This window comes from Oncorhynchus mykiss, chromosome 8, assembly GCF_057628025.1.
Source record: "Oncorhynchus mykiss isolate SJ-2025 chromosome 8, ASM5762802v1, whole genome shotgun sequence".
Classification (NCBI taxonomy): Eukaryota; Metazoa; Chordata; class Actinopteri; order Salmoniformes; family Salmonidae; genus Oncorhynchus; species Oncorhynchus mykiss.
The window spans coordinates 36,000,474-36,012,542 of NC_143029.1; the positions used below are offsets into that span (position 1 = coordinate 36,000,474).

Sequence of the window (12,069 nt, forward strand, 5' to 3'; positions counted from 1 at the left end):
CAACGCGAGACTACAGCTGACCACACAGCAACCAGCGGATATCAACTGCCGTTTCCAAACTGAAATGCGGAAGTACTAGTTTTGTCTCTCAGGAAGTCCCGTAGAATTGGGTTGGCTGGTATGTTTATTTGATGTACAAATAAGAAAACAAGGTAAAATGTTTAAATTCATCTTTAGTAATTAATGTTTTGTCTTAGTGTTTTGATTATAGTGTAGATGTGCGACGTAGATTGACTGTTGAGAAGCTTTGTTTTGGCATAAGAAGCTAGCAAGCTATTAACTGCAATGTTAACAAACTCACCGGCCAACTAGCTAACGTTAAAATAGCCACAGTTTTCGATCCAGTTTTTTATATTTTTTAGCTGCAATGGGAATTAAAAAATATCTTACTGTATGAAGATAGTCAGAAACTGCTTAGCCAATAGAAATCACGGTTGTAGGCGATGATTGCTAGCTGCTCATGCGCAGTTTTACGTCATCGTGTCTAACGGTCGTCTCGTGCCGAATTTCCAAGTGCAGGCCGTCAAATCGAAGGCACACTTTCGATATAGTGTTTTTTTTTTACGAAATGGAAAACTTGTCAGTTTGTCACTTTCAGGAAGGTGGAGTAATGACATGTTCAAATTCGTAAAACATTGTCTCGAATATAGGTTGTTCCTGTAGATTTTGAGAAAATGACCAACTAAGGAATTAGTTTTTACTTCTCACATTGATTTCTTAACTCTCCAAACCTCGTCCTGGTCTGTTTGGTCTGTTTCGCAAGCGTTCCCGGAAGTCTCGCGATGTTGCGACTCTGTGTTTAGAAACTCTGTGGATTTAGTTTTTTACCGTTGTGTTACTTACTGTTCATCTATCATAACTGGTAACATAGCTAGCTATATTCTGTTTGGAGAAACAGTAGCTGCTGTGCTGGTGGTAGCTTGCTATGCAGCTAAACAACCAACATTATTGATGTTGCATTAGCTAAACATAGAGGCTGTGCTAGTTAGCCAGCTAACTAGTTAGCCTTCACAGATTATGCAAAGTTTGTTGTGATTCCTAGTGAGTTGACGGACTAATAAATAGCTCAGTTAACGCACGCACTTTTGTTGAGATGTTGGTTGCTAGCTTCAACAAGTCATTCAACCAAAGAGGTTTATATAATCTATTTAGGTTTATGACGACTTCATGAATGGAAACTGATGAAACCGAGATGAAAATTCTCACCCCAACCCTAATAGGACATCTCACTTAAAAGCTAATTTTGGGGGTAAGTAATGGACAGTAAAGTACAATACGTTTTCGTAAGGATGAAAATTACTCCCCAATTTAATGCATAGTTTGATTTATCCCATCAGATCTCTCAAGGCGTAATCCATGCTGTCAGATGAGCTTGACTCCAAACCTGAGGTAACAACACACTATTCACCTGCCAACATGAATGCATGGATGTATTTATTTGGAGTCTTCCATTTGCACTTATAGATCCACCTGTAGCTACATAACAGCTTGATAGATTCTCTCTTCCTCACTTCCCCCTCTGCTTCTGCAGCTGCTGGTTCAGTTTGTCCAGAACGCATCCATACCGCTGGGGCAGGGTCTGGAGGACTCGGAGCCCAAACACATCTGCCTTCCCCTGCTGGCTCCCGCAGACAGCTCCCTGTGCACACAGCTGGGTCTGACAGGTCAGACAGATAGCATGAGACAGCTATCGAAGAGAGTGACTGGAAATCCTCAGACCATAAAAAGACCTTGTGTTTTTCATATTATATATTCCCACTTGGACTAAATCTCTCTATGAACCTGCTCTGTCATTGGTCCTCAGGCAACTAACCACTCCACTAATGTAATCTGTTACTTTATTCCTCAGAGGGTGGTCTCAGCCATGTGTCAGCAAGGTCTCCGTCCCGTTCAGAGTTTGGGGGTCCAGAGCGGAGCCCCATGGTGGTGCACCACCAAGCCCGCAGCCCTCACATGCCCCCCAGCCCCCCTCCCGTCCTCCATGACCTGCAACGGTCAGAGAGCACCTCCTATGTCCTTCTGAACCTTGCCAAAGGTATGGAGACGCAGGCCCCAGGCATAAAAAAACAACACTTCTATCACCATATTTCTAAATAGACAGCCCCCTTTTCTTCCAGGGCATGCCTGCATGTGGTGCTGTAAAGTGAACATGAGATGTTGATACTCTTTGAAGCGGTAGGGTTTCAGACATTTTCTGGTATGGGCATGGACTCTGCTGTCCTAGCATCATGGGGAAGCTGGTTCCACCATTGGGGTGCCAGGACAGAAAATAGCTTTGACTGGTCTAAGTGGGAGCTGACCTAAGTACTTGAACAAATTTCACTTTTAGTGTATTAAAGTAGTCAAATGTAGTATTTGGTCCCATATTCCTAATGCAATTATTACATCAGGCTTGTGACTTTACACACTTGTTGGATGCATTTACTGCTTTTGCTTGTGTTTCAGATTATGTTTTGTCCAATAGGAAGTGACTGGTGAATAATGTATAGTGTCATTTTGGAGTCACTTTTATTATAGAACATGTTTGTGAACACTTCTACATAAATGTGTATGCTACTATGATTATGGGATAATCATGATGAATGATGTAGCCTAGAGGTTGAGGGTGTTGGGCCCGTAACCAACAAGTCTCTGGTTTAAATCTGTAACTGGTTTAAATCTGTGACTTTCTCACTCATCATTATCTACTCGCATAGAAAGAGAATTACTCCAGTCATCATTCACCATTCAGTTCCTATTGTTTCAAGTTTAAACGTTTGTACACCATGTGCACAGGATACAACTGGTGTAAAACAGTACAGTGAAATTCTTCCCCCGATAGCTGTTTCCCAACAATGCAGTGATAGTAGTAGTAATAATAGTAAATATAATCAAGTGGAAAAAAAACACCAGAAGTGCGATATAGGTTGAAGAAACAAGAGAATACAAGTATATACAGGTCAGTGTTAGTACCTTATTCAATGTTCAGGGATACTGGAGTAGTTGAGGTTGGTTTATACATAAAAAGTGACAGGGTAGTAGGATATATACAGTTGAAGTCAGAAGTTAACATACACCTTAGCCAAATGCATTTAAACTCAGTTTTTCACAATTCCTGACATTTAATCAGAGTGAAAATTCCCTGTCTTAGATCAGTTAGGATCACCACTTCATTTTGAGAATGTGAAATGTCAGAATAATAGTAGAGAAGGATTTATTTAATATTTTCTTTCATCACATTCCCAGTTGGTCAGAAGTTTACATGCATTCAATTAGTATTTGGTGGCATTGCCTTTAAATTGGTTAGCCTTCCACAAGCTTCCCACAATAAGCTGGGTGAATTTTGGCCTATTCCTCCTAACAGAGCTAGTGTAACTGAGTCAGGTTTGTAGGCCTCCTTGCTCGCACACGCTTTTTCAGTTCTGCCCACAAATTGTCTGTGGGATTGAGGTCAGGGTTTTGTGATGGCTACTTCAATACCTTGACTTTGTTGTCCTTAAGCCATTTTTCCACAACTTTGGAAGTATGCTTGGGGTCATTGTCCATTTGGAAGACCCATTTGCAACCAAGCTTTAACTGACTGACTGATGTCTTGAGCTGTTGCTTCAATATATCCACATAAATGTCCTCCTCATGATGCCATCTATTTTGTGAAGTGCACCAGTCCCTCCTGCAGCAAAGCACCCCCACAACATGATGCTGCCACCCCCGTGCTTCATGGTTGGGATGGTGTTCTTCAGCTTGCAAGCTTCCCCTTTTCCCTCCAAACATAATGATGGTCATTATGGCCAAACAGTTCTATTTTTGTTTCATCAGACCAGAGGACATTTCTCCAAAAAAGTACGATGTTTGTCCCCATGTGCAGTTGCAAACTGTAGTCTGGCCTTTTTATGGCGGTTTGCTGAGTGACCTTTCAGGTTATGTTGATATAGGACTCGTTTTACTGTGGATATAGATACTTTTGTACCTGTTTTCTCCGGCATCTTCACAAGGTCCTTTGCTGTTGTTCTGGGATTGATTTGCACTTTTCGCACCACAGTGCATTCATCTCTGAGACAGAACACATCTCCTTCCTGAGCGGTATGACGGCTGTGTGGTCCCATGGTGTTTATACTTGCGTACTATTATTTGTACAGCTGAATGAACGTGGTACCTTCAGGTGTTTGGAAATTGCTCCCAAGGATGAACCAGACTTGTGGAGGTGTACAATTATTTTTCTGAGGTCTTGGCTGATTTCTTAAGATTTTTCCATGATGTCAAGCAACGAGGCACGGCGTTTGAAGGTAGGCCTTGAAATACATCCTACATCCACAGGTACACCTCCAATTGACTCAAATTATGTCAATTAGCCTATCAGAAGCTTCTTAGGCCATGACATTTTCTGGAATTTTCCAAGCTGTTTAAAGGCACAGTCAACTTAGTGAATATGAACTTCTGACCCACTGGAATTGTGATACAGTAAATTATAAGTGAAATAATCTGTCTGTCTAAACAATTGTTGGATAAATAGCTTTTGTCATGCACAAAGTAGATGTCCTAACCGACTTGCCAAAACTATAGTTTTTGTGGCGTGTTTGAAAAACAAGTTTTAATGGCTCCAACCTAAGTGTATGTAAACTTCTGACTTCAACTGTACATGTAATCAGGGCTGAAAAGTGACTGGAAGCTGGAATATATAAACACTTATGGTAATATATACATGTAAAGAAGAGTAATAGTGACCAGTATTTAGATAACCCAAAACTAACTGCAAATGCATCCGAGTTTGTAGAGTCACAAGCTTGATGTAGTCATTGTGTGTTAGGAATATGGGACAAATGCTAAACTTTTGATTACATTACATGGCCAAAAGTGTGTGAACATCATCGAACATCTCATTCCAAAATCATGGCCATTAATATGGAGTTGGTCCCCCCCTTTGCTTCCATAACAGCCTCCATTCTTCTCAGAAGGCTTTCCACTAGATGTTGGAACTTTGCTGCGGGGACCTGCTTCCATTCAGCCACGAGCTTTAGTGAGGTCGGGCACTGATGTTGTGCGATTAGTCCTGGCTCGCAGTCGGAGTTCCAATTCATCCCTAATATGGTTGAGGTCAGGGCTCTGTGCAGGCCAGTCAAGTTCTTCCAAACCGATCTCGACAAACCATTTCTGTATGGCCCTCTCTTTGTGAGGACATACAGCGCCTGACTGCATCAAATCTGAGAGAAAAACTTGCTAGCTAGGCAGCATTTGCTGCACTCCCTGAGCTTGTCTACAAAAACCAACGAGTCCATTCAGATTAAACAGCCTACCTGATGGTTGCTCAGTGTAGCCTACAGTCTGCTCGTTCTCATTTAGCTAACTTTGAATTCCTTAATTTTAATTCCATTTTCCATTGCACATGGATCCTCTTTGACTGTAGTGCAGGCAAGTCAGTTAAGAACAAATTATTTTTTTCAATGACGGCCTAGGAACTGTTCAGGGGCAGAGCGACAGATTTGTACCTTTTCAGCTCGGGGGTTTGAACTTGCAACCTTCCGATTACTAGTCCAACGCTCTAACCACTAGGCTACCCTACCCACTAGGGCACACGTCATAAAAACTACATTCAGTTTTATTAAATTAAGAATTTCAAATGTCATGGTATATAACAATGTCACATGGATATTTTAATTTAATTTAGACAATGCCTTTCATTGTTAAAATAGGCCTATACAACAACAACAAAAGTATTCACACAAGTAATCGAATACTAACGTCCGTTTGGGTATTAGAATAACCGTGGCCATCCCTAGTTTTGAAATGCAGTATTTAACTGTTATCTGTACTGTGGTGTGACAAAGCAGCTTTGAAATGTCATGCAAATGCACTGACAAGTGTTTATTATCTCATCTCTGGGTGCTCTGTCTCTGTCTGGCAAATGATCACAATTATTCTCTTATGACCTTGTTTTGTTTACTTTGTAGGACTGAGATAACGTGACAAGGACACTTCATCATGCCCTGACAAACTCTCTCTCCCCTCCACCCTCCTTTTTCTGTTCGCCCTCCATCTCTCCCCTCCCTCCCTCTTCTCCCAGGTCTAGCAGCCTCCTCTGAGCCACTAATCTTCTCAGCAGATGGTGCAGAGGAAGAGGAAGAAGAGGTGATCTCGTCCGGGGACTGTGGCGTGGATGGCACTGCCCCCTGGTACCTGAGGGTACAGGAGCTGGCGCACGACAGCCTCATCGCAGCCACGCGGGCACAGCTGGCTAAAGATGCCAAGGCTAGCCAGGACGCTAGGGCTGGGAATGGCACCAACAGTAATGTCACTTCTTCTTTTTTTGAAGGGTTTTTATGGTGGTGGGTTGACTTTAATGATGGTTTACTGTAGGGCTGTCCCTGACAAAAAACAAATATTGGTAAGTCAAGAGTTGTCCTGTTCTTATGACCATTCGATTGGTTGAAATGTTTAAACTTATTTTTCCATATATAGACACACACACCCTATCTGAATAAAACCAACTACATATATGTCTGATTCAATAATTAAGACACACAAATTACCCAAGAAAGAGCCTGATGGTCACACTGTGTTAAAAAAATGACAGTGAGTGCCTGTGTGACTGGCGCACATTGTCTCGCTCTCCTCCCTACTGCATCGAAAAGGCACCACAGCACAGCAAGTGTTTATTCCTCTGTCCGTGCTGAAGCTGCAACATAGTTACAGACATTTAGGGTCTTACTTGTTTCTGACTGAAAAGCATCTCCTATTCCCTCAACCCTTGCTCTCTTTACATGAAACATGTAAGAATGGCATGCATGTGACTAATAGGGCCTGACCAATATCCTATCATAATCACATCAATAAATTGGTTATAACAAACTCCGAACGCGGTAATGTCGACAGCAGAATGGATACGGAAGATGTGAAAATAAACTCAATGGGCGAATGTTTACTGGTTGCTCAGGAGGGAAGGGGAAGTCAGATCTGTGGAAGACATTTGACTTAGTTGTGGAAACTACTGGAGATTACTGGAGATTTAGAAAAAGGAGGGTATAGGAGCAAGCATTGCGAGTGTGCCAAAAAGTTGCTGTAAGATTACAATATCATTTTTTTCTGACCATTTGGAACAGTGTAAACAGCATTCGGTAAATAAGTGGACCAGAGAGTCTGTTCTAATGAAAAACAAGATATTTAAAGCCTTTGCTACAGCAGACGACAAACAGTTGCATGCCTTCGTGAATTGCAGTGTATTTATTGTTTTAGGCTAATTATTCAAAGCTCCCTTTGTTATTTAACTTTAAAACTAAAATGCCCGATTGCATTTTAAAGCATGAATGTCTCATATTGATCCCAAGATGGCATAGCAGTTCAGACGTATTTTTGTCCTCGTCCTGTCGTGTATATAAATATATAGATATATTTACAAGTTTTTTTTCACATACATTTTTAATTTTCCAAAAACTCATCTTCAGAACACTCTCCTGCAATCCGCTTCACCAATTTATATTTATATAAAAAAGTATTATTTACCTCAGATCTGTAATCCTCCGAGAGGCTAGCCAGAAATTAGCCAGAAGCTGGTCCAGAAGCTACTCTGAAGCTGGTTCAGAAGCTAGTTAGCTTATTTACTGGCTAATCGTTAGTACTCAGCTAACCACGGTTTGTGGTCATCGGCTGTCCTTTGGCTCGAGAATCTATCGCCAGTTTTGTACGGCGCGGTGCAGCGCGGCTCGGAACGGAACATACCGGATTTCGGCCGCTGGCTCTGGACATCCATACCTGGATCTCACAGCTAGCTAGCTGCTATCCGTGTGACTATCGGCTTTCGTCGATTCCGGAGCTAACATCAATTGTTCCGAAGCTAGCCAGCTGAAGAATTCCATCAATCACTCCTGGGCTGCAGTCACCTATCCGGACCCGTTTTGCTGCCTACGCGGAGCCCCACCGGGCCTTCACAGTTGGACTGCCGACGTTGTCTACCCGAGGGAATTGTCCGGCTGGCTCCTCCGGCGCAACGTTGCCTGGGCGCCCATCTGCGGCCTGCTAGCCGTTGGCTATCTTATCGGCTGCTATCTGAATAGACAATCGGACAATTTTTATTTTATTTTTATTTATTTATTTATTTTTCTTCTTGGGCCTCTATATCTATTGTTTTTATTTTTGTTGTTGTTGTGTGATTTGGATTAATCCCCTCTACCACACGGAAACCCACTAATCTACTGACGGAACGCAAGAGTTGGCTAATAACAGACCTCCATTCTATGCTAGCTTGCTCCTATGCTAGCTTGCTACCGATTTAGCTGTCTAAATCGCCGTGACCCCCAACCAACCTCTCCACTCACTGGACCCTTTTGATCACTCGACTGAGCATGCCTCTCCTTAATGTCAATATGCCTTGTCCATTGCTGTTCTGGTTAGTGTTTATTGGCTTATTTCACTGTAGAGCCTCTAGTCCTGCTCATTATACCTTATCCAACCTATTAGTTCCACCACCCACACATGCAATGACATCTCCTGGTTTCAATGATGTTTCTAGAGACAATATCTCTCTTCATCACTCAATACCTAGGTTTACCTCCACTGTATTCACATCCTACCTTACCTTTGTCTGTACATTATACCTTGATGCTATTTTATCGCCCCCAGAAACCTCCTTTTACTCTCTGTTCCAGACGTTCTAAACGACCAATTCTTATTGCTTTTAGCCGCACCCTTATTCTACTCCTACTCTGTTCCTCTGGCGATGTAGAGGTGAATCCAGGCCCTGCAGTGCCTAGCTCCACTCCTATTCCCCAGGCGCTCTCTTTTGACGACTTCTGTAACCGTAATAGCCTTGGTTTCATGCATGTTAACTTTAGAAGCCTCCTCCCTAAGTTTGTTCTATTCACTGCTTTAGCACACTCTGCCAACCCGGATGTTCTAGCTGTGTCTGAATCCTGGCTTAGGAAGACCACCAAAAATTCAGACATTTTAATTCCAAACTACAACATTTTCAGACAAGATAGAACTGCCAAAGGGGGCGGTGTTGCAATCTACTGCAAAGATAGCCTGCAGAGTTCTGTCCTACTATCCAGGTCTGTACCCAAACAATTTGAACGTCTACTTTTAAAAATCCACCTCTCTAAAAACAAGTCTCTCACCGTTGCCGCCTGCTATAGACCACCCTCTGCCCCCAGCTGTGCTCTGGACACCATATGTGAACTGATTGCCCCCCATCTATCTTCAGAGCTTGTGCTGCTAGGCGACCTAAACTGGAACATGCTTAACACCCCAGCCATCCTACAATCTAAACTTGATGCCCTCAACCTCACACAAATTATCAATGAACCTACCAGGTACCTCCCCAAAGCCTTAAACACGGGCACCCTCATAGATATCATCCTAACCAACTTGCCCTCTAAATACACCTCTGCTGTTTTCAACCAAGATCTCAGCGATCACTGCCTCATTGCCTGCATCCGTAATGGGTCAGCGGTCAAACGACCTCCACTCATCACTGTAAAACGCTCCCTGAAACACTTCAGCGAGCAGGCCTTTCTAATCGACCTGGCCGGGGTATCCTGGAAGGATATTGATCTCATCCCGTCAGTAGAGGATGCCTGGATATTTTTTTTAAATGCCTTCCTAACCATCTTAAATAAACATGCCCCATTCAAGAAATTTTAGAACCAGGAACAGATATAGCCCTTGGTTCTCCCCAGACCTGACTGCCCTTAACCAACACAAAAACATCCTATGGCGTTCTGCATTAGCATCGAACAGCCCCCGTGATATGCAGCTGTTCAGGGAAGCTAGAAACCATTATACACAGGCAGTTAGAAAAGCCAAGGCTAGCTTTTTCAAGCAGAAATTTGCTTCCTGCAACACTAACTCAAAAAAGTTTTGGGACACTGTAAAGTCCATGGAGAATAAGAACACCTCCTCCCAGCTGCCCACTGCACTGAAGATAGGAAACACTGTCACCACTGATAAATCCACCATAATTGAGAATTTCAATAAGCATTTTTCTACGGCTGGCCATGCTTTCCACCTGGCTACCCCTACCCCGGTCAACAGCACTGCACCCCCCACAACAACTCGCCCAAGCCTTCCCCATTTCTCCTTCTCCCAAATCTGCTCAGCTGATGTTCTGAATGAGCTGCAAAATCTGGACCCCTACAAATCAGCCGGGCTAGACAATCTGGACCCTTTCTTTCTAAAATGATCTGCCAAAATTGTTGCCACCCCTATTACTAGCCTGTTCAACCTCTCTTTCGTGTCGTCTGAGATTCCCAAAGATTGGAAAGCAGCTGCGGTCATCCCCCTCTTCAAAGGGGGTGACACTCTTGACCCAAACTGCTACAGACCTATATCTATCCTACCATGCCTTTCTAAGGTCTTCGAAAGCCAAGTCAACAAACAGATTACCGACCATTTCGAATCTCACCATACCTTCTCTGCTATGCAATCTGGTTTCAGAGCTGGTCATGGGTGCACCTCAGCCACGCTCAAGGTCCTAAATGATATCTTAACCGCCATCGATAAGAAACATTACTGTGCAGCCGTATTCATTGATCTTGCCAAGGCTTTCGACTCTGTCAATCACCACATCCTCATCGGCAGACTCGACAGCCTTGGTTTCTCAAATGATTGCCTCGCCTGGTATGATTGCCTCGCCTGGTTCACCAACTACTTCTCTGATAGAGTTCAGTGTGTCAAATCGGAGAGTCTGCTGTCCGGACCTCTGGCAGTCTCTATGGGGGTGCCACAGGGTCCAATTCTTGGACCGACTCTCTTCTCTGTATACATCAATGAGGTCGCTCTTGCTGCTGGTGAGTCTCTGATCCACCTCTACGCAGACAACACCATTCTGTATACTTCTGGCCCTTCTTTGGACACTGTGTTAACAACCCTCCAGGCAAGCTTCAATGCCATACAACTCTCCTTCCGTGGCCTCCAATTGCTCTTAAATACAAGTAAAACTAAATGCATGCTCTTCAACCGATCGCTACCTGTACCTACCCGCCTGTCCAACATTACTACTCTGGACGGCTCTGACTTAGAATACGTGGACAACTACAAATACTTAGGTGTCTGGTTAGACTGTAAACTCTCCTTCCAGACCCATATCAAACATCTCCAATCCAAAGTTAAATCTAGAATTGGCTTCCTATTTCGCAACAAAGCATCCTTCACTCATGCTGCCAAACATACCCTTGTAAAACTGACCATCCTACCAATCCTCGACTTTGGCGATGTCATTTACAAAATAGCCTCCAATACCCTACTCAACAAATTGGATGCAGTCTATCACAGTGCAATCCGTTTTGTCACCAAAGCCCCATATACTACCCACCATTGCGACCTGTACGCTCTCGTTGGCTGGCCCTCGCTTCATACTCGTCGCCAAACCCACTGGCTCCATGTCATCTACAAGACCCTGCTAGGTAAAGTCTCCCCTTATCTCAGCTCGCTGGTCACCATTGCATCTCCCACCTGTAGCACACGCTCCAGCAGGTATATCTCTCTAGTCACCCCCAAAACCAATTCTTTCTTTGGCCGCCTCTCCTTCCAGTTCTCAGCTGCCAATGACTGGAACGAACTACAAAAATCTCTGAAACTGGAAACACTTATCTCCCTCACTAGCTTTAAGCACCAACTGTCAGAGCAGCTCACAAATTACTGCACCTGTACATAGCCCACCTATAATTTAGCCCAAACAACTACCTCTTTCCCTACTGTATTTTATTTATTTATTTATTTATTTTGCTCCTTTGCACCCCATTATTTTTATTTCTACTTTGCACATTCTCCCATTGCAAATCTACCATTCCAGTGTTTTACTTGCTATATTGTAATTACTTTGCCACCATGGCCTTTTTGCCTTTACCTCCCTTATCTCACCTTATTTGTTCACATCGTATGACTTGTTTATACTGTATTATTGACTGTATGTTTGTTTTACTCCATGTGTAACTCTGTGTCGTTGTATGTGTCGAACTGCTTTGCTTTATCTTGGCCAGGTCGCAATTGTAAATGAGAACTTGTTCTCAACTTGCCTACCTGGTTAAATAAAGGTTAAATAAATAAATAAATAAAAAAATATGCTGTGTGATGGCATGAATTAATAAATTATTGGTTGATACA

General features: G+C 43.0%; 1 protein-coding gene across 2 annotated transcripts in view; it reads left to right on the forward strand.

The window, feature by feature from the left end:
* The window catches only part of znf410 (zinc finger protein 410), a 23,389-nt gene continuing 11,320 nt past the window's right edge, over positions 1 to 12,069 (forward strand). Inside the window, exons 1-6 of one of the 2 annotated variants that reach the window (XM_021612471.3) lie at positions 1 to 152; positions 1,153 to 1,249; positions 1,338 to 1,389; positions 1,532 to 1,664; positions 1,850 to 2,035; positions 6,038 to 6,259. In XM_021612471.3, the coding sequence (XP_021468146.1) occupies positions 1,357 to 1,389; positions 1,532 to 1,664; positions 1,850 to 2,035; positions 6,038 to 6,259 (574 nt within the window). In that variant the 5' untranslated portion in view covers positions 1 to 152; positions 1,153 to 1,249; positions 1,338 to 1,356. The remainder of the gene's footprint in view (positions 153 to 1,152; positions 1,250 to 1,337; positions 1,390 to 1,531; positions 1,665 to 1,849; positions 2,036 to 6,037; positions 6,260 to 12,069) is intronic. The other variant, XM_021612472.3, reaches the window with a different exon arrangement.